The sequence below is a fragment of the Rhagoletis pomonella genome, unplaced genomic scaffold, assembly GCF_013731165.1.
Source record: "Rhagoletis pomonella isolate Grant_MI unplaced genomic scaffold, Rhpom_1.0 Rhpom_scaffold_00006, whole genome shotgun sequence".
NCBI classification, from domain to species: Eukaryota; Metazoa; Arthropoda; class Insecta; order Diptera; family Tephritidae; genus Rhagoletis; species Rhagoletis pomonella.
Genome location: NW_023458560.1, coordinates 1933235 through 1956310, shown reverse-complemented (window position 1 = coordinate 1956310; position 23076 = coordinate 1933235). Strand labels below are relative to the sequence as shown.

At 40.5% G+C, this 23076-nt stretch overlaps 1 protein-coding gene across 2 annotated transcripts; it reads right to left on the bottom strand.

The window, feature by feature from the left end:
- Positions 1–17207: 17207 nt before the first annotated feature.
- On the bottom strand, positions 17208–20334 carry LOC118740305 (protein PAT1 homolog 1). Of its 2 annotated transcripts, XM_036471789.1 has the most exons (4): positions 20086–20259; positions 19420–19855; positions 18949–19314; positions 17208–18886 (listed from the first exon to the last, which is right to left on the bottom strand). In XM_036471789.1, the coding sequence occupies exons 1-4, from the start codon at positions 20122–20124 to the stop codon at positions 17223–17225; spliced, it is 2505 nt and encodes an 834-aa protein (XP_036327682.1). In that variant the 5' UTR covers positions 20125–20259; the 3' UTR covers positions 17208–17222. The 2 variants fall into 2 exon arrangements, with proteins under 2 accessions (XP_036327682.1, XP_036327681.1); XM_036471788.1 differs by having other exon boundaries at positions 18949–19855; positions 20086–20334.
- Positions 20335–23076: the final 2742 nt, after the last annotated feature.

Genomic DNA, 23076 nt, shown 5'->3' with positions numbered 1-23076 from the left:
TAGTTTAGCCTGGGCAAAACTAGTTTGACCTAAGATCGGATTTTACCGGTAACATATACATACATACATAGGCACATGTAACTTACCTGCCACAAAAAATTCCTATAAACACAATTTTCCAGCAAAATTGTGTAGATAGAGGATTTTGCTCTTATAACAAAATGTTATGGCAGATAGTGGAATTTTCAAAATGAGAATATAATACCACTAAAGCTATATTTTAAGTTTGACATTATTGCCATGGCTGAAAGATTAATCGGAGCTCACGTTACCATCAAAAACTCATTTTCATCAAAATTGCAGATAGAGGGTATTGAATATAAGTCCTCGATATGTAGCAATACAGGAGTAATAGAGAAAAATTTGGAGACTTGCGGAGTAACTACAAAAGGAGAAGGGCAAGGAGCACACTTACATACAAACATACATCAGGAGAGCGGACTCAACGCGGGAAGTGCGGTCACTGGAACTTCCACGCGCGCCAGTCACTGTGCTCTCAGCATATACATACATATATGTATAATTCCCTTATATATATCTATATGCATATATACTTCCACCGTCAGACCTACTTAGTTACTGTGCCGTGCCCATATTTATAAGCATACGTATGTACATTAGACTGCATCACCAAAAAAAGTTGCGGTTTTTCCGCCGGGATTACAAAATTTATTATATTTGCAGATTTTTCAAACTTAAGCCGTTTTGTCATTTGAGAGGATTTTTTCAAAAAAAAATCTTTAAGAAACTATTTTTATTCATAATTCCATTTTTGGAGGTATTTTCAAATCGGTCCAGCTCACTTAAATCTTAATATTTTTCCGAAATATTTTGGTGGACGTCTTAAAATATAATAGATTTATAATTACAATGAAAAAATGGTAGCAATTTTTTTGTATGGGGAGTGATGCAGTCTAATGTACATACATATGCATATGTTGCCAGGGACCAGTTTTTTTTGTGCTTTGTAGATTTGCCGTTTGCTTTTATTTCTTCACTTATGGATGTTCTTATGCCTCGATTCCTTGATTTGGTTTTTTTTTGCGTCATTATTTGTTCTCTTAAGTGCTTTGTATAATTAGAGCCGAAAATTAATACTTTTATCATAAGTATATTTCGAGGGATGAATGCCGGATTTTCCTTTTGTTTATTAATTTAGGGATTTTTTTTTTGTTTTATACCTACATTTAGATAATATTAAGCTTCAGAAAAATGTATTTAACTAATTTGATCCATTTTGTTGTTAATTCCAAGTAGTTTACGCCTTAGTATAATCCTCCTACACGTCAAATCCTCCGGTGAATAGTTGAATTATTAATAGTAGTCTTTACGGGAGCTCCATCCCTTCCGAAAGCGAAATCCAAATGAACCCAACTCTTAGAAGTTATGCGGTACCCTGAATGAGCAGGCACTGGAAGTCTGTTTGTGCATTTCTATTTCCTCCTTTTTCAGCTTCACATCTCTGTGGATTAGTGGTCGGCAAAAGTTAAACTGTGTTTGTGTTGGTATGCACAAGAGAACTGCTTCGCATGAGCAACCCAGTAGGAAATTACGAGAAGTGAAAAAATTTTTAACTTATCGGTCTTCAATAAAAACACATAAATACGTATATTTAACACATACATATGTACATATATGTGCATCGCTCATTTACTATAAAAGTATCATAATCCCAATAAAGCAAAAATCGGGTTAAGTATGCAAGAATGTACATTAGCTCTTTCTTATGATGTGTTACAATTTTATGGATTACTAGTAGCTCACTAGAACAAAATCAACCTTATCCTGACTTTCGCCCGAAAAAAAATTCACCCGAAAAATGTTCATCCGCTTGGAGAAAATGAAACTCATGACAAAGCTGAATATGTATTAATTTTCCCTCGGGAGTATATGTAAATTCAAAACTTTAAAACTGGTTTTCTCGAGTTTATAGTTTTTTAAGTTATGAAAATATTGAAGTAAAACTCAAATAAAAAATTTAAAAATTCATTTGGATTCATCAACGCCAAATATTGAAAATTTAAATAAAAAAATTTAAATTCATGTTCATCAAAATTTTCCATATCATTATGAAATGATTAAAAATGTCTTTTAATCGCATACATATTGCCTTTAACAACCACCCTTTAATTCCTTGGAAAAAAAATTTACTTTTTTTCAATAAAGTCGTTGTATTTCTTCGTCATCAAAATATTTCCTTATGAAAAGAATCAAAATGTCTTTGAATAGCATATTCTTTATTTTTTAAATGACCTGTAACACAAAAGGCATTGCATGTCACCAAAAGCATTTTCAAGCATGTAATATTTCTCGCAAGGCATTTTTGCATTCAAGAAACAAAGCGCAACAGCCAAACACGATGTTGATTCGTTGCTTGCTCAGCGACTAGGGACACGAATTTCGATACGATACGATACCATATCGATACCGATATTTTTTACTCGATAGTTTTAAAACGATATTTTTTGGAATCGAGTACCAGAATCCTAGTATCGTATCGAATGTCATAAACTCAAATTAGTCAGCTTTCAGACACGTCAAGTCTTGCTTTCAAGTCTACTCGTTCCAAGGCGAAGGAGGTGAGAAGGGAAGGGGAAGAGTGCAGATACCTCCCATTTAAAGAACCACGAACTTGAATTCAATAAAAATTGACGCGTCTGGATGCAAATAGAAAACACAAAAGAGAATGCGAAAAAATTGCTTTCAAGACTTATCTGATTATCAAGCCCTCCCGATATAAATTGGGCTTTAAAGAAAAGAAATTTTTTACTATCGTTAGGATTGCATGTGGCGGGATTTGAACACGCGGTCTCGGTGTTTTAACTCTACGTGTAAAAATAATAGATTGGCGATTACAAAATATTTAGCGTTTGGCCGAGCTTCTCCTCCGATTTGATGCGTGCGCCTTGATGTTGTGTCACAAAGGTCGTTTTTATGAGAAGCTGTTTTTCATGGCAGAAATACGCTCGGAGGTTTCTAATCACTTTTTCAGATATTTTTTTTTTTTGGATTTTGGTATGGATATTTGCGATATCGAGTCTTTTTATTCCGATATTAATGGGTACCCGATATTTTTCCAGCGATTTTTTTTCATTGAATTTTATTTATTTTATACATGCTGTATACAAATACATATAATTTTTACATAGGCATGTATGTATCTTCTTAGATGGTTTGGTAGTTTCTTTTTGATTTTTTTGTTGTTGAATTCACATCTTTTTATACATACATACGGACATAGATACATATACAGTGGTGGAAGAAATAATAGAAACCCTGCTATGGAGGTATCTTACGAAGTTATAAGTAATGGTCAAGATTGCAGTACCCAAGCATACGAACCAAATATTCGCTTTGATTTTTCGAAAGCCAACTTTAAAATGCTTAACAAAGAACTGTCTAAATTGTCGTGGGCTGCATTTAAAGAAAATATTGAAGATAGCGTTGCACTTTTTAACTTTACTTTACATAAATTATTTGAAAAGCATGTGCCTAAACGCATGTATGTTCCTGAAGAGCAAACACAGTTATGGTTCACTAAAGAACTGAGAAATTTGAAAAACAGAAAGTCGCGTTATTTTGTATTAGAGAGAGTGTAAACATACTATGTAAAATACTCACTTTTGCGTCATAAGTTTTTTGAATTTGTTATAAAGCTTACTTGTGTAAAATCAAACGGCGTATAATATATAACCCCAAAGCGAAATTTACGTGGGTTTCCTTCCGCCATGGAGTATCAAAACACCGTCTCTCGTGATAATCAAACAATTTCTGACATGTTCGCTCAGTTTTTTAAATCCAATTATTCCATTAACTCACATGCTAACATTGACTATCCTTTTAAACTATGTCCAATGAACTCAATAAATATCCCAGTAACATCTCCTGATGATGTAGTAGTTTATCTGAAATCCTTAAAGCAGTCCTTCAGTTATGGTCCTGACAAGATCCCTACTTGTATACTTATAAATTGTTCTGATTATCTCTATGAGCCGTTAACAGCGATATTTAATTTATCTCTTAAAGAGGGCGTTTTTCCAACTGTATGGAAGGAATCGTTCATAACCCCGTTACATAAAAGCGGTAGCAGCTCTTCAGTGGAGAACTACCGGGGAATAGCTAAGCTTTCTGCAATTCCTAAATTATTTGAAGCAATTATAACAAATCAGTTGACGCATTCTATCTCTTCTAGCATTTCATATAGTCAACATGGATTTTGCAAGGGCAAATCAACTTCTACAAATTTACTTGAATTAACATCCTACATATATCTCAAAAGCATTTAGTGAAAGCAAAACTGTTGATGTTATATATACTGACTTCAATAAAGCATTTGACAAAGTGTGCCACTCGTTGCTCATCTATAAACTTGATCTTCTTGGTCTTCCACCTAATTTTCTACGTTGGATCTCTTCATACCTCTATGATGGATCACAAAGGGTAATGTTTAAAAATACTATCGCTGACGTCATTGATGTTACTTCAGGAGTCCCTCAAGGTAGCCACCTAGGCCCGGTTCTGTTCTTGCTTTTTATAAACGATATTTCTACAAATATACAATTTTCCAAAATTTCAATGTATGCAGATGATGTAAAGCTTTATAAATCGTACGTTTCAATTAAAGAAAGGTCTTTGCTACAATCAGACTTAGACAGCACGGCTTACTGGTGTCAAGTAAATCTTATGCCTCTAAATCTTAAGAAATGTAAAGTAATGAGCTTCTCGCGAAGAGCTGTTCATCCCGCTTCTTATACAATAGGTAACCATAACCTGGAACAGGTATACAATTTTGTGGACCTTGGTATCACAATGGATCCTAAGCTTAATTTTAATCTTCCTATTAATGTGACAGTCAACAAGGCTAAAGGTGTACTTGCTTTTGTGAAACGATGGTCAAAAGAGTTTTGTGACCCTTATATCACTAAAACCCCGTTTACAACATTAGTTAGGCCAATTTGGAATACGGTTCGGTGGCTTGAAATCCAAGGTATCAAATTTACTGAGACAAGATAGAATCAATTCAAAAACAATTCCTACTTTTTGCTTTAAGAAATTTCCGTTGGGATTCTCAATATAACCTTCCACCTTATACGAGCCGATTAAAACTCATTAATCTTCCTACACTTTCCAGCCGCAGGCAAATGCTTGGTACAATTTTTATAGTTAAATTACTAACAGGCTCAATTTCAAGTCCACTTCTTCTTCCTAATATTCCCTCCCGGGTATCAAGACACTTTTGCCCCCTATTTCTGAATGCTTGTAAAACTAATTTTGAATTGCACGACCCACTCCGTTGCTTATGCCAGGATTTTAACTCTCATTCCAGCACGTTTGATATATCAGATCCGCTTTTCAGCATTAAGAAATCGATACTGTCCTCTCTCAATAGATGAATCACTAAAATAAAGACATAAAATCGGCTGATGAATTTAGTTCTGTAGCTGAACAGTTTTAGATCTCGACACTTAACAAACTCCTGCCTATCGTGACTCGGCGCAAAAATTGAAAATACTGGTTCCGTACGTCATGCGGACTGCGCCCCTCGTGCGGATGGGCGGGAATGGAGGGTAAAAACCGTTGGGATATTATTATTATTACTTTTACTTTGACCAGTTTTGGCTATATTACTTTGTTTATTCGATGTTAAATATTTTTGTATAAAAGTCTTGTGCAATGTATAACACACACCATACAAATGCACATTTCAAAGTTTGTATAAAATTATAAAAATTCAACAAATTTTATCAAAATCCCCCAAAAATTTCAAACTTTTCAATCAGATTTTCAGCGACTGAACGGACGTACTTGCTATGACTTGACTGTCCAAAATATTGACGGACTTGAGTCGGGTTTAGGGGGTCTTGTAGTAGAGTGGGAGTCATGGCAGGGCTGCTTTGAGTTTCAAGCAGAAGGGGTGGGACTGACTCCGCCTGACCGGACTGTTCCTTTTTCTTACTCTTTGCTTATCTGTCTATTGTTTCTCACGTTTCTGTAACTAGACATGAACTCCCTCTTTTGCTTATGTCTGCTGTAGATAAGGTGTATGAAATACCGTATGGTGGTCTACTACAGAAAGTTAAATTTAGTAACATTGCCCGACAAATATCCCATTCCCGAAATCAAAGATGTATTGTCACAACTTGGTAAAAAGAAATATTTTTCAACAATCGATTTAAAAAGTGGATTTCACCAAATTCCACTTAAAGTATCGGATATTGAAAAAAGAACGTTTGCCATAAATAACGGCTAGTACGAATTTACTCGACTGCCTTTTGGGCTGAAAAATTTCCAGTCAATTTTTCAAATGGTCCTAGACGATATTCTCAGGAATCACATCGGCAAGCGATGTTATGTTTATATAGACGATATTATCATCTTCAGCAAGGACCTGGAATCCCATTTCAATGAAACGAAAATCATTTTTGAGAGTCTAGAGAACGCCAACTTAGAAATACAGTTAGATAAGAGTGCATTTTTTAAATCTGATATTGAGTTTCTGGGATTTATTATTTCCGAGAAGGCCCCCAAGACGAATCCAAAACAAAAACTGAAGCGATAGTGAACTTTCCAATGCGGCGTTAGTCCAGGAGCCACGGATAGCATCGGGAAACGTGGTATCTGGACTAAAGTCGCAAACATACTACACGCACATCCCGAGTGCAACAAATAGGGTAAGAACAGCTATACTGGTTAAGAAAAGTATACACTCTTATATTGATCTTAATTTCTCTTCAGACGACCTGACGGTGGTAGCTGTGAACGATGGCAAGGATGGCACAATAGTCCTTGCATCTTGTTACATGCCTCACGACGAGGAGTCGCCATCAAACGGGCTCCGGAGGTTGGTAACAGCGGCCGAGAAGGCGAACCGTCCACTCGTCATAGGCGCGGATGCCAATGCGCACAATACGGTATGGGGGAGTGGAGATACCAACGAAAGGGGTGAGTCTTTACTAAACTTTATCTTAACAAGTAACTTAGATATAGCCAACCGGTGTGGTTAACCAACTTATATTAGCCCTACCTCGAAGAACGTTCTTGATATAACACTCCACACTAGTGGGGGAATCGGAGTAGGAAACTGGGAGGTGCTTCGTACACCTGACCATAGGTATGTAGGATTTCAGGTAGAATTCTCAGCCCGTACAAAAAGCGAAACTTTCAGAAATCCCAAGAATACGAACTGGGAATTGTATGAAAGGGTAATGAGGAAGAATTTAAACAAGTATAGGGTAAGTGACTCCCACTCTGAATTGGAGAAACTGGTAGTCATACTTACCAACACTCTAAACAAAGCTTATCGCATCGCATGCCCTCCGCTACATGCAAGGCGAGGTTCAAAGCCACCTTGGTGGAACAGGGGACTCGGAGCACTCAGACGAAATTTCAGAGAACTCTTCAAACTGGCCAAGATAGCCAATGACAAGTTCTGCTGGATGGAATGCAAAGATATACTTAAGGAATACAAGAAAGAGATTCGCAAATGCAAGCGGGAGTCGTGGAAGAACTTCTGCGGCGAATTAGAAAAAACAACCGAGGTAGCCAGGCTAAGGAAATTGCTATCCAAGAACCCGACTACTCCAAGGTTGCTACGTAAAAAATGTGGAGAGTGGACTGGAAGCAGTGAGGACTCACTGGAAGACCTAGTCAACACAAATTTTCCGGGTGTACAGACAGCAAGATCTACAATTTTTAGGAGATAGCATCATAACGGAAGAAAAAATACGGTGGGCTATCGATGGCTTCGAACCGTTTAAGTCCCCAGGCACAGACGGTATCTTTCCAGCCATGATGCAAAAAATTTCCGCAATGCTGGCACCATACTTGAAAATAATATACGAGGGATGTTTAAGGTTAAACTATGTGCCTGTCCTTTGGAGAGAGGCGGGGGTGGTATTCATACCGAAGGCGGGCAAAGGAAATCCCCTCTATTCGAAAGAATACAGACCAATTAGTCTAACCTCATTCTGGTACTGTTCATAAGAAGGTACAAAATCCCCGCATGGAAACCCCCGAGGCTCAACGGGGAGGAGCTATCAATCAAGGACCACACCAAGTACCTGGGAGTAATATTGGACAGCAAACTGATGTGGAAGCTAAATGTTGAGGAAAGGGTGAAAAAGGCCAGTGGTGCCCTTTACGCATGTAAAAATATGCTGGGTACTACATGGGGCCTATCCCCTGGCCTCATGCATTGGTGTTACACAGCGGTAGTAAGGCCGATATTGCTCTACGGCGCTCTGGTATGGTGGACCGCTGCCAAGAAAATCTCGTATAGAAAATCATTGGAGTGAGTACAGCGGCTCGCTGCCCTGTACATAACAGGAGCGCTAAGGACCACTCCAACGGCGGTACTTGAAAGGCTACTTAACCTACCGCCAATCGACATCGCAGTGGAGAGCACTGCAGCGAAATCCGCCATGACATTGATGGCCTTAGGTGAATTCTCCGCGAGAACTAGCGGGCACAGCTCGATATGCAGGGGGATGGAGGACAAAATTGACCACATACCCCCACGCTTCATCTGGGAAAGAACGTTTAAAGCTACGTGTAAGGAGGGCGGATGGCGCATGACCAGGCGACCCGCCAGCGGAACGTATAACATCTATACGGATGGATCAAAAATGGCTGATGGAGTGGGCGCCGGAGTCTACTGCGCCGCGCTAGACCTCAGGCAACCCTTCAAGCTTCCAGAGTACTGCAGTATCTTCCAGGCGGAAGTCTTCGCTATAGGGAAAGCTGCTGAGATTGCTAACAACGCAGGAAACTATATAAAAAATATCAATATATATGTCGATAGCCAGGCGGCTATTAAGGTTATAATCTCACATCGTATTTCCGAAAAGAGCTGAGTGCCGGATCCGGGTGAGATGGAACGCTTTAGCGACAGGCAAAACCACCAAGATCATCTGCAATAGCAGCAAAGGAAACACCGATTTCTTGTTTACACGGTCAGGCAGGGATTGCAGGACAGTTGCTGGCCTAATAACGGGCCACAACCTACTGGGCATTAGTAACAGTGACGCATGCAGGAAGTGCAGGGAGGAAGGCATGAGTGAGACGTTAGAACACCTTCTCTGTATCTGTCCGGCCTTAGCTAGAACTCGTCTTACATATCTCGGAGCTTCGCAGTTCAAAGGACTAGAGGAGGCTTCAAAACTGGATATTAAGGCTCTCTTGAACTTCGCAAAAAGCGTTGACGTCCTACACGACGACTGCTTTAGATCGTAGTAACACGGGCCTCCATCTGGCACTATAAAGCACCAATGGGTCTATGTAAGGCGCACCAGCCGACCAGTGTATCCTAAACTAACCTATATGCATATTTGGCTAGAAAATATGTACGGTGGTCGTTTTTTTTTGCAGTGAAATAATCTAGACAACATATGTAACCTGATTTTTGTTAATAAACCAGCGAAAATTATGTGTCCAAAAAAAAACTGGCGAGTTGAACTAATTGAGAATTGCCCATATCTCTCCAACTTTTTGGTGCGGATTAATGATACTTGGGTATATCTGTCCTATTGATCAAACTGTAGTTTTGTATTCAATAAAGAAAGAACTATCGAATTGGCTAACTAGGAAATTTGCACAGATCGCAAACTTTTCCTAAATTAGTTAACTAGTGTAATTAGTCAGTGATAGTGAAACTTTATTTCCCTTACCGCTCATCAGATAGTGATAGTGAAAATTCTATTTCACTACCACTATGTAGTGCTAGTGAAATTTGAAATGCACTATCGCTAACCATATAGTGCTAGTAAAATTTGAAATGCATTATCACTAACCATATAGTGGTAGGTCATACATACATAATAGGTCCATTAAATTTAGATAACGCAATTGAGGTTGAAGCGAACATTTTTTCTTAATTTTGTATGGCTTATATGAACTTTGGCAGACTTTCAAGTAGAAAATGTTTGCTTTGAAAATATTTTAGCTAGATAAGAACAGCTGTTTCATTTAAATTCACAACAAATGGTAAACAAATGCCACTGTCATTCACAATAGTACATCTATCGGGCGTGTGGAAACCATAATACGGGAACTCATTTTATACGATACCATTGCAAGCGTTTATCGTCTATCGAATGAAAATTCATTTATTAGGTGTGACTCGTATAGTAGACACACAGGAGGGTAATCGTAATTTTGCGAGACATAATAGACTTTAAAATAATAATAAATAGATCTATTGATAAAAATGTCTGGTGTATAGTTGTACAATTGAAAAATCGTGAAACCAGCCAGTTCGAGTGATGCAGATTTTCTGACATATATGGAGGCCATTTTGTCGGAAACATGCGATAACATGGTAAATACCGTTATTATTGGGGATTTTAATATAAACATGAATATAGTATTAATATAGTAGGAAACTCAATGAGGTATTCTCTCAGCAGGCAATGAAACAGTTAATTAACTTTAATACCAGTGTTACTGAACAGTGCCAAACACTCATCGACTTGTTGTACTTGAACACTAATGAAGTTTCATGTGAAAAAGCGGAGGAACATAGAATATCGGATCATGAAACCATAATGTTCAAATGCTATATAAAAAAACAACGCCCAATCAATATACTGTCTGAATTAATTTCTTGGGATGAGTACAGCCCAGACAACCTCATGAATCTTTTGAGACAATGCAACTTTGCAGACCTGAATAGTTTCAATCTTGATGATATGCTCGAACATATCAACCTTTGTTTGATTTCGAGTATGAATCAACTAACTTCTCGGGTACAATACGGGTTAAAATTAGAAATAAATGATATGATAGACTGACACTAATAAAGAAAAGTTTAGGTTATACCAAAGGGCAGTACTCACAGGTGATTTGGTAGACAACGAAATAAAGAAAGAGTATAAGAAAAAGATTAAAATTTAAAAAATTTCAATATATGGAACACAAGGTAGAAATTAAAAGAGGTGATAGACGTTTAATATGTAAATATTTAAAGAATATTGTCAATAATCAGGGATCTCAACGCGGAGATTCGGCAACTTGTAAACGTACATAAGCGGAAGAAGTGGGAGGAGCACCTGAAGACTTGTAATTTCACCTCTGGTGTGAGCAAGCTTTGGTCAACCGTGAGGTCATTGTCTAATCCGACGAAGCACGACGACAGAGTCGAAATTTCCTTCGGCGACCATGCTTCGTCGGACCCGGAGAGATGCGCGAGCTATTTTAGCCGGCAGTTCATACTGCATCCTCCGGTAGACAAAGCCAAGCGTCGAGTGACCAGAAGGCTGCACAAACTGCCAACAAATTGTGCCCCCCTTGCTTTCACTTGCGGTGAAGTTCAGGTGGCCATCGGGAAGGCGAAAGCCTCCAAAGCCATGGGTCCTGACGGAATATGCATGCTGATGCTGAAAAATTTGGGTCCTGCGGGGGTAGCGTACCTAACGGAGGTCCTCAACCTGTCAATGGCCACTCTCATCATCCCAGACATCTGGAAGGTGGGGAGAGTGGTCCCACTGCTCAAACCGGGGAAACCCGCCAACAAAGGAGATTCGTATCGTCCGATTACACTCCTTTCCCCGGTAGCGAAGACACTTGAGGCCTTGCTACTCCCGTACTTCACAAACCACCTGACCCCAGCGAAGCATCAGCATGGTTTCCGTAAAGTGCACAGTACAACAACAGCACTTAACGCCATAAACACTCAGATAACTCGTGGCCTTAACCGCAACCGTCCCTGTGAGAGAACGATTCTAGTAGCGTTGGACTTGTCAAAGGCGTTTGACACCGTCTGCCATTCCACGCTGCTAGAAGATATAGAGGCCTCCTCTCTCCCACAGAGGCTCAAACGGTGGTCGGCAAGTTATCTGAGTGGTCGACATTCGTCGGTAACATTTAGAGACAAAACGAGTAAGCAGCGAAAAATAAAACAGGGGGTTCCTCAGGGTGGTGTCCTTTCCCCGCTACTGTTTAACTTTTATATTTCAAAGCTCCCTCAACCACCAGAGGGAGTCTCGATTGTCTCCTATGCCGACGACTGCTCGATCATGGCGACTGGGAATGGAATTGATGACCTGTGTTTGAAAGTAAACGGCTATCTCTCCGAACTTTCTCGCTTCTTCACTGCAAAGTGTCTAGCCCTCTCCCCTACGAAATCCTCCGCGACCCTGTTCACAACCTGGACGAAGGAGGTCAGGCTACCGCTGGGGATTCACGTCGATGACACACCAATTCCGACGGTGAATAACCCCAAAATACTCGGAGTAACATTCGACAGCCTGCTCTCCTTCTCTGCGCACTCAACCGCTATTGTCAATAAAGTACAGAGCCGCAACAAGGTCCTCAAGTGGCTAGCCGGCAGTACTTGGGGCAAAGACAAAGAAACGTTGCTGGCAACATACAAGGCAATAGGCCGGTCGGTTTTGAACTACGCAGCGCTAGTGTGGTCGCCAGGGACTAGTAGGACGCAGTGGACGAAGCTACAGACGGGACAAAATACGGCACTTAGGACAGCGACGGGATGCCTCCTGATGTCGCCAGAACATCACTTGCACGGCGAGGCGCAAATGCTCCCAGTTAATGAGCACAACATAATGCTCTGCAAGCAGTTCCTGATCGGGAGCCACAGAAGTGGCCACCCAAACAGACAGCTGCTTGCAGAGGAGCCCTCGCATAGGCACGTCAGGAGGCATCTATATGAACTGACGGACGAAGTCCAGAGGTTCATTAAGCAACCTCTGGACCCGACAGCGTACAGACAGGCCCTGAACGGCATTCACAGGGACTCAGTCTCGAGTTATGTAGACTCTAGACCTGTGAATGCCGTTCTAGGCATACCACCCCCGGACATTGACGAGACAGAGCTTCATCTGCCTCGGGAGACACGCACTACACTTGCTCAACTTCGCTCCGGCTACTGCAGCAGGTTAAACTCCTACTTGAGTAGGCTGAATGAGGATGTGCCGAACGAATGTCCGGCATGCGGAGACCCCACATGACTCGAACCATCTCTTCGCATGCCCGGAAAACCCGACAACCCTAACGGCCCTGTCCCTGTGGACAGATCCCACAGAAGCTACACGCTTCCTAGGGTTGCCGTTAGTGGAACTTGACGACAACGACTGAGATACCAACCGATCTGGGCGGGGTTGTTGTAGCCGCTACAACAACAACAACAAGGAGGTACTTGACATCACTCTCAGCAACAGACTGGCCAGTCCTCTGATCGTTCTTCAGTCACTGTCGGATCATAGGATTATCCGATTTGCACTGGGAGCTGAGGTTCTGACAGGTCACCCAAAGAGAAACCCCAGGAAAACAGACTGGGGTAAATACGAAGAGGTACTTAGGTTGAACCTAGGCAGAATAGAGGCACAACATAGAAAGGTGGATTGTATGGAGTTAGAGGACAGGGTCAACAGGCTGAACGGCACCATTCTGGATGCCTTTACCTCCAGCTGCCCCGTGTCAAAGCCAAAGAGGAAAGCTCAGCCTCCCTGGTGGACACGGGAACTCTCAGTTCTTAGAAGAGGTGCGAAGACTTTTCAACAGGGCAAAGTGCACCGGAAACTGGGAGGAGTACTCAGTCAGTCTGACAAAATACAATAAGGAGATTAGAAAGGCCAAGCGTAGTAGCTTCAGGACCTTTTGTGAGAACATCGCATCTGCTCCTGCAGCTGCTAGGCTGCATAAAGCCTTAGCGAGAGACAACACAGGGACCAGGTTGGCTATTAGGCAACCTAATGGAACCTTTTCAGGTACTGAACAGGAAAGGGCACTCACTCTGCTGTCAGCCCACTTTCCGGACGCCATTCCCACCGCCGGGGATACGTTGTTCCGGGCGTTCAGGCCATCCCCACCGGACTGGAAGCTGGCTAAAAGCCTTATTAACCGGCAAACAGTGCAGTGGGCTCTGGACTCCTTCGAACGGTACAAGGCCCCTGGGGTGGATGGTGTATGTCCGGCGCTGCTGAAGCAGGGCGGGGAGCTCTTACTTCCACATCTTGTGGACATTATGAGGGACAGTCTAGCACTGGCTCACATTCCCAAGGTGTAGCAGAGGGCCAGGGTTATCTTTATCCCGAAGGTAGGCAAGAGGGATTACTCTTTTGCCAAGTCATTCAGGCCGATAAGTCTCACATCCTTTATGTTAAAGGCAATGGAGAAAATTATTGACCATGAAACCAGGTTTAACACTCTAAAACAAACACCTCTGCATTCCAACCAGCACGCGTACAGGGTGGGGAGATCCACGGATACTGCGCTGTATGCCCTAACGGAGGAAATACAAGGGGCCTTTGAGTGTGATGAGGTGGTGCTCTGTGCCTTCCTCGATATCGAGGGGTCCTTCGATAACGCCTCACATTTGGGAGTCGTCAGAGCTCTTGCGAAACATAACCTTCAGCCAACCATCCGAAGACGGATAACAAGATTATTTCAGACCAGGATTGCCGAAACTGAAGTCGGTGATAGCGTCGTTCAAATACAAACGTCGAAAGGGTGCCCACAAGGGGGGGTGTATTATCTCCTCTACTGTGGCGCTTAGTTGTGGACGAACTCCTACAGATATGCGGTATGCGGACGACATAGCGATTATCGCTAGAGGGAAGTTCGCAAGTACTCTCTGTGACATCGTCCAAAGAGGACTTAACCTTGCAAAAAGGTGGTGCGCAGACGTAGGTTTAAATATCAACCCCTCTAAGACAGCCATAGTCCCCTTCACCAAGAAACGTAATCTCCAGGGGATGAGGAACTTGACCTTGGGCGGGGTCGTAATCAGTGTCGCCACAGAGGTTAAGTGTCTGGGGCTTACCCTGGGACTCCAAGCTTCTGTGGAGGGCCCATGTTGATGCGGTCACCTATAAGGCCACGAGAGCGATGATGGTGTGCAAACGTCTAGCGGGTAAATCCTGGGGGTGCACTCCGAGGATCCTCAGATGGATGTACACCATGATAGTGAAACCAATAGTGGCTTATGGTGCGGTGGCTTGGTATTCCAGGACTACTATGGGAACGGTGAGGCAGACTCTCTCCAAGATTCAACGTCTGGCATGTATTTGCATTACGGGAGCAATGCGCACATGCCCGACGGCAGCGCTCGAGGTAATGCTGGAACTCGAGCCACTGCATCTCTCAATTGAACAGGCTGCAAAGCGAACCCTCCTTAACTTTGCGAGAGAGGGCTTCGGCAAAGGCAAGGTGTTATCATCCAGGAACAGGGACAAGTTAGGTACCCAGCTCCCCCTGGCTTTGTTCCCCAGAGACGATATTAACAGAGAGGTGGTCTTCAAGAGAAATTTCAGGACCCTCACTTACAACAAGGCGACCTGGTGTACCTCTATTATGGAGAGTCACATATAGGCGAGCACAATACAGTGGTACACTGACGGCTCTAAAACACCCGCGGGGATTGGAGCAGGTGTATACGGCCCTAGGCTGAAGCTTTCGGTGCCCCTGGGAACTTTCCCTAGCATCTTTCAAGCGGAGGTCTATGCCACCAGTATGTGCGCTGAGATTAACATTCACAGGAACTATAGGAATGAAAGGATACTTATACTAAGTGATAGCCAGGCGGCACTTAGGGCCCTCTCCTCCTCCTTGGTTTGGGAGTGTGTCGAGAGGCTCAATGCTCTGGCGGAGGTCAATAATATCCAACTAATGTGGGTACCAGGGCACATGGGGGTTGCAGGAAACGAAGAAGCTGATCATCTGGCCAGAACGGCCGCTTCCTCGACCCCGATAGGACCTGAGCCCTTTCTGGCAGTAGGACCCAACACATAAAGGAAATGCTCAGAAGGGACAACAGCAAACTGAGGGAACTGCACTGGCTTGGCACCATGGGACAACGTCAGGCAAAACGCTTATTAGGAGGTTACAATCTGTCAAGATACAGGCTTCTCATGGATCTCCCAAAAGAGAAACTAAGAATTATTACAGGTTTTATGACGGGCCATTGTAGGCTCAGAGGGCACCTGCATAAACTAGGTATCTGGTCCAGCGACCTGTGTCGCTTTTGCGATGCAGCCAAGGAGACTCCTCTACACCTTCTTATGGAATGTGAGGCTGTTGCACGCTGGAGGCATAGGAGCATAGGGCACGTCTGGCCAAGAGAGGAGCACATACATTCACTGTCCCCGGGGTCTATTATGAAATTTATAGACACTCTGGGGCTGGTTGATGTGTTGTGATGAGCTAGGGGCACAATAGACCTACTGGTCGCAGTGCCATACCTAACCACTATCTATCTATCTAAGCATTGCACTTGACTGAGGTGGAGTTGTGGTGTAGTCGTCTCTAGCAAACACAGGAGGTGTAGGTTTGTGGCCTTGGGTTTGGCTCGAGGCCAGCCCTTAGCAGAAGAATACGTAGCAAATGTAGCCCTATGGACGAACAACTTCTGATACCTAAACGGGGGTAGATCGCCGAAACAACAGCTCTTGGTCGGGTAAAACCCGAGTCATTCCGGTACGTTGAACCGGCTGTCGTGGGAATGTAGTCAAGTTAGTCTCGAAAATTGGTAAACTGAAGATTTTTTGCATTGTGTTCAAGAAATATTTAACACGATTTGCTGGAGTCAGAGGGCTTTGGAATCGAGGCCATCTTGAAACAAAGTTGGTCAACGTTTCTTGTTCCTCAGTGATTTTAAAACATCAACCAAAGTCAATCAACCACTGATATGTATACGTGGTAGGCAAACGCCGGAAAGATTTTGCTCCATCTTGCCACTTTTTTTATTACAGTGGGTGAAAGTTTTTTTGGGGGGAAAATGCTATTATTTTGCATGAATCTTGTTTTTACCCTTCCCTTTAGTAAAATGATTCGGTTAGCATTTTTGTTGTTTAATGCCATTTTTGTAAAAATTGTTTTCAAAATGGCTGCGATTCCACACTCCCGAAGCTCGGGAGTTTTACAACCCTTGCGACTTGCGATCACTGAATCCATCGTTGTCCGATTTTTCGTGAAACCCACAAAAATGCTATCACTTAATTCGAATAGCTATGATCGTAGCGTATACTTTGAATGTATACGTTCGTACCAATTCGGACTCAGTGATCTCATTTTCGTAGATTTCGCGGAAAATCGGACTACGATGTTTTCTGTCATAGCCACCAGTATCAAAAAAAAAAAATGCTCTACTATGCAAATAACCGCCAGTTTTGAAATTGGCCTGTACTATTTCCTATTTACTTATGCGTTAGAAACAAATTTAAATCCTCAAGCCTTCTCAATTCTTTCTATATACATAGGTAAATATGTTGTTAAATATTTCGAATATTTGTTAAAGAATCTACGTAATCGATAAATACATTTTCGAACTTTACCTTTCCCTTACGGACAGTCATAACTGCTGTTACTTCTTCATGGGAAAGACCCGCTATCAACTTTGCCACGAGTATTTCTTTCCTTTCAATCTCATATGTGAATTTATTTTTTAACGCTGGATTTACTGCAGATGGATTAGATGATTCTGCCGCCCGCTCTTCCTGAGTTTTATTCGCATTCTCTAGTTGCTCTAAAGCTGCGATTCGCTCGCTCTCTTTTTTTTTCTTCATTATAATAGTGGCAATCGCAGTAGGATTGTTTAAATCTTCCAATTTTAAGACAATGCGGTATAATGTCTCAATGTGAAGCAGAATGTGACGTGATTTACGTTGTGCTGACGACGCAAGATCGCTTAAAATACCAGTTGCAGTGCTTCCTGAAGATATATTGCTTTTCAGATGGACAAGGTTGACTAAAGTGGAGTGTGTCATGACGCTTGTGCCATCTCCATCTCCGCCAGCAGCCGCCTCATTACCCATAATTTCGGCATCAATAATTTTGCGTGGTGCCGTTACACTTCCGTACTGCAGTTTACCCAATGAGTTCTCAAATTTCAATGGAGTAAAAACGTAAGGCGTTTTTTGATCTTGGTTGGTTCCAATATTTCCACAATTATTGCTTGCCGTCCCGATTGTTTCTGAGTTATGGCGCTCACGGTGTTGCCCATTACGCGTTCCATTTTTATTTCCAAGCTGAACTAAGATAAGTTGAGCATGCCCTTTTGGTTGTGTTAGCGGATGGTTTAGTTGGTTATCTTTATGTGCCTGGCTGTGACGGATGTTGCCATTTTGAGCACCCTTTCTTTCACGATATACCGTATGGTAAAAGTCGTCGATATAAGGAGTATCTGTATTCAACTGTGACAACTGAATACCGATCAACCAATGCTTGTCACGTGTGCTCATTAAATTAGCATATTCATCAAATTCTTCACGCGGTAAGTTGCCATTTGCAGGTCCTCCATCTCTACGTTGATGGGTAGATTTATTGCTCCCAACGTGGGCTCGATGCTGAACTTGGTTATGATGGACATTTATTGCCATATTTTGCTGTATTTGGTGTGCTTGGCGCGCCGAATTTTGCAACAAGGGATGATTTTGTTGAATTTCTTGAACCAAGCGCATATTAAACATATTGTACATTGAGTTGGTTTGTTGGGTATTGAGTAGAACTGCTGGACTTGGTGGATGAGGAGCAACCCGTGTTGGTTGTTGTTGCGATTGCACCAATGCGGCAGGATGAATACCCGCCACAGCCGCCGCTGCACGCATTGCATTAAAACTTGGATGCATAGCAAAGTTATTCAAAGCGATTGGGAGATGCGGATTTGGCAGTGGACGCTGGTGCAATTGTTGAAAATTCGACGGCAGTCCGTGTTGGTTTAATAAAGGATGTGGAGGAAGTTGATGATTGTTCTGTTGTAATTGCGAACTTAATCCCTTGGGATATAAAGGAAATCCTGGTGGAAGGCGAGTTCCAACGACACCACCTCCTTGCTTTTGATGAAGTAAATTTCCCAAAGGATGTTGCGATAGGTTATTAGCCAAATTGCTACTCTGCAGTGGCACGCTTTCTTTGTTATTAGAATACCCGGGAGGACCTTAGTAAATTTGGATTATTAAAAGTGCAAACTGAGTTTATCGTTTGATTGAATTGTCATACCTTTTAATTGCGTCAATGGTTGTTTTTGTATGTTTTGTAGATGTCCGGTTTGCTGTTGTTGCATATGGTGTGGTGATGTCTTTATTTGTTGTTTCAAGGTTTCACTAATATATTGTTGGCAAATTTGTTTTTGTATTGGTTGCTGTGAATAACGATAATCTTCTTTTAATTGAAAATGCTCCTCTTGGTGCTTTCGCATAGTTTGTTCAATAATTATATGCCTTTCTATATCCTCCAAGGTGCAAAATTTTGGCGCGGTAGGGAGACCATAAGCGCCGTCGGTCCTACAAGCAGTTATGTCTCCTTGAACTCTTCTAAAATCAGAATTCTCATTTCGTTGCGTGTGCCTTTGATGTGGTACTTGATCTGACATTTGAAGACGTTGCAAATTAGAATGGTTAATATTGTTTGCCCCAATAGGCCCGCATGCGTTATTAACATGGAAAAGAGCTGTTTGCCTGTTTAATTCACCTATGTTTGATTGTTGGCTGGTTGAAGACTTAAAAGAATTTGAAGACCACACACTTGGATCTAAACTTAGTTCAGATGATTCAACTACACTTTCGTTATCGTCGAATCTTAAATCAACATCATCAAATTTCATTCCCGACAAATTTAACTCCAAATCAGAATCTGCGAACTTTTCTACTTGCGACACATGTGAAAATTTATTTTTGGCAGATGAGGCGTGGGAGGAATATAGAGTTTCCCCGCCCTTTGACCGTGCACCCTCAAAAGAATCCCGGTAGCTACTGCCGGAAACGAAGCAATCCGTAAGACGAACCATATTTTCATGAGCCTCTTCCCAGTCGCCATTAGTCGCAGAACCGAACGTCTCGTCGTTAAGTGCATCATACTCCTCTTCAGAAGGCTCGGCGATCTGGTTCCCAGGTCCATCATCTTCGTACTTAAAATACAAATGTTTATTTAAGCTCAGATCATCATATGCAACATTAATTTTATATATCGTCTGTCTAGACATACAATTTCCCCAATTAAACATACACCACAATGAAAAATTTCATAAACGACCATATTTGCAATAACACGAAGCCATGGATTTAGATCCGTATAATTATCATAATACATTCAAATGAAGAAAAATTGTATACACCAATTATTTATTTATTAACTCACCGGTACAGATGTATCAAAGCCAAAAAACGAATCGTCCATTGGGAAAATTTGTTTATTTCGCAAGAAATTGTCATTTGTCACACATTCATGTCCCCCATTGGCTACTCGCCAATATTGCCAGGTTACGCACAAATAAGTCAAATTCACGTATTACATTTAAGTATAATTACAACACTGTTACTACGTTTTTCAAAAAAGGTCCCGTTTATGCATAGCTCGCGAATTCATGAAATAAAGTGCCTTGAAAAACTCGCAATGCACTGGCGAGAAACTAAACATTGGGTTGTGACTTTTTTTGTCCTCCTTTTCAATTTTCAAAAGTCGTTGGTACCTGAAACATATTATATTTAAATTCGTTATAATATATGGAACACATCAAGATAACCAACCGTTCAGCTATAGAAAAACTAAAAATGCAGACCGATAGTACTTTTTACGCTGATTTCAACTATATAAATATTATTTGCCGCGATTAAAAAGTAAAGAAGATGTAAAAGGTTAAAAAAATTTTTGTGATATTTTAAAATAATTATATTTTATAAACTACGTAACCGATTAAAAAAGTAATGATATGAAAATAAAGGCAATTAATCCATCTTTAAGTTCATATATAAAATGCGTTTGCTTGCTTATATATTTAAGCCAAAAATATTAAAAAACAAATAAAATGTTATAATTTTTCATAAAATAACCTTTTTTAGAAAAAAGTGCATAATCAATGCTAAAGACATATATATTATTTAGAAAGTGCAAGTTCTTACCTTTAATTTGATATGCATATTTTATTATGATCTACTTTTGAGGTTTAAGAATTTAGTGATACAAAAAATTAAAAGCATTTACAAGCAAAAGTGACAAATGTGGGTGATATCATAGTTTCTTTTGCCCAGAACTTCTTTCTGCGTAGGCGGCCTTCGGCCGCACTTAGTGATTATAACCCTCACTAAGTAGAATTCTCCTTTCTGTGTTGCTGAAGAAGTGAGGCTGAACACCTTTTGCAGAGAACACCTTTCTGCGTAGGCGGCCTTCGGCCGCACTTAGTGATTATAACCCTCACTAAGTAGAATTCTCCTTTCCGTGTTGCTGAAGAAGTGAGGCTGAACACCTTTTACAGAGAACACCTTTCTGCGTAGGCGGCCTTTGGCCGCACTTAGTGATTATAACCCTCACTAAGTAGAATTCTCCTTTCTGTGTTGCCATGAAAGGCGGGGGGGGGGGGCACATTTGCATTAATCTTAAGACCGTCCTCACTTTCAAACATTTTATATATTTTAAATAAATTAAGAGTATTCATCTTTTTAAAAAATATTCAAAACACGTTTTTTATCTCCGCCGGAACACAAACAAATGAAAAATAGCTGTAAGTATATACATATATGTACATATAAAACGGCATAAATTTTCCCGCTTCCAACAAAAACAGTACCCTTTCCAAAAAAGTCTGTTAACTCGCCTTGTTTAATTAACTAAAATATCCATTTGCAAATACATGCATTTATATTTTTTATTATCACTGAATTCTGAAAACTCAAAAGCAAATCATAATATAATAAGTATATCAAATCAAAGGTAAGAACTTACACTTCTTCAATAATATAAATTTTTTTAGCATTGATTATGGACTTTTTCTAAAAAAAGGGTTATTTTATGAAAAAATTATGACATTTTTTTGGTTTTATAATATTTTTGGCTTAAATATATAAAAAAAGCATACACATTTTATATATCAGCTTGAAGATAAATTAATTGTCTTTATTTTGACATCATTAGTTTTTAAATCGGTGATGCAGTTTAGAAAATATTAATGTTTTAAAATATCACAATTTTTTTGTTTTACCTCTTATATCTGCTTTGCTTTTTAATTGCGGCAAATAATATTTATATAGTTAAAATCAGCGTAAAAAGTACTAGCAATCTGCATTTTTAGTTTTTCTATAGCTGAACGGTTGGTTATCTTGATGTATGCCTAATATATTTTCAGTTCTATTTGAATTTATTTTATATTTCAACGATTCACGTAACTTTTCCATTGTTTTAAATCCTGGTTATGCCACTTAAGCTGTTTAATCTAACAACATCATAACCCTGGTAAACAGCTGTTTGTGAAACGTGGTGTTGCCGGACTTGCTCTTTACGATTTCATGAAATGATGCCGAATTTAAGGCTAATGCAGCGTTTTTGCTGCATTTAAAATGCAACATTTAGCACTTTCGAACATATGTTTTCGAAGAGCGTTCATGCTATAGCATTTAGAAAATGTACATTTACGCGAGTTGAAAATCGTATGCTTTTGACAAACAGCCGTGTTCCAGTCTCTTATTTCGATCCGTATATATTACGATCAATTCTCACGCAGAAGATAATGTGCAAAAAGCCTACTGAAAAGGAAAAATAAATTTTAAACCAAAAATTCAATACAAAAACTTGAATTGTTATAACTATAACCGAACATTTGTTTGTGTATATATTCATTTGTCGGTGCTGTCAATTAAAATTTCCTCACTTAATTAGGAAACAAAACAAACAGAGCTGATCACAAATTCATCCAGATTTCTATCAGCAACACATCGATGTTGAATTTGCTCAAAAAAAGAAATCTCGATCGGCGATCACTGAAACGCAGCTAGCAACTGTATACTCGAAAAAGCAATGTTGCCACTTTTTCTCTTTAAACCATGTTCGAATCGCATGAACCAAAAATACCAAAATGAATGTTGACGTTGTATTTGTAGCTGGTTTTGAGAAAAAAGTTTGCGAAAGCGGGTTCGTCAGCTGAGCGTTTGTTTACATCACAAGCACCACTATTTTACACTTTTATTCAAATAAAGAAGAGTTAATTCAACATGACAACACATTTTAAAGCATTTTGTTGCATCATTTTACCTAAATTGTGCGTTTAAAGTGGCTGACAATAGTTTTGGCTAATTTTGGTTTTCGTTGTTTTTTTTTTGGCTTTGTTTACTTTTCGCTCGTTTTCCAGTGAAACAAGAT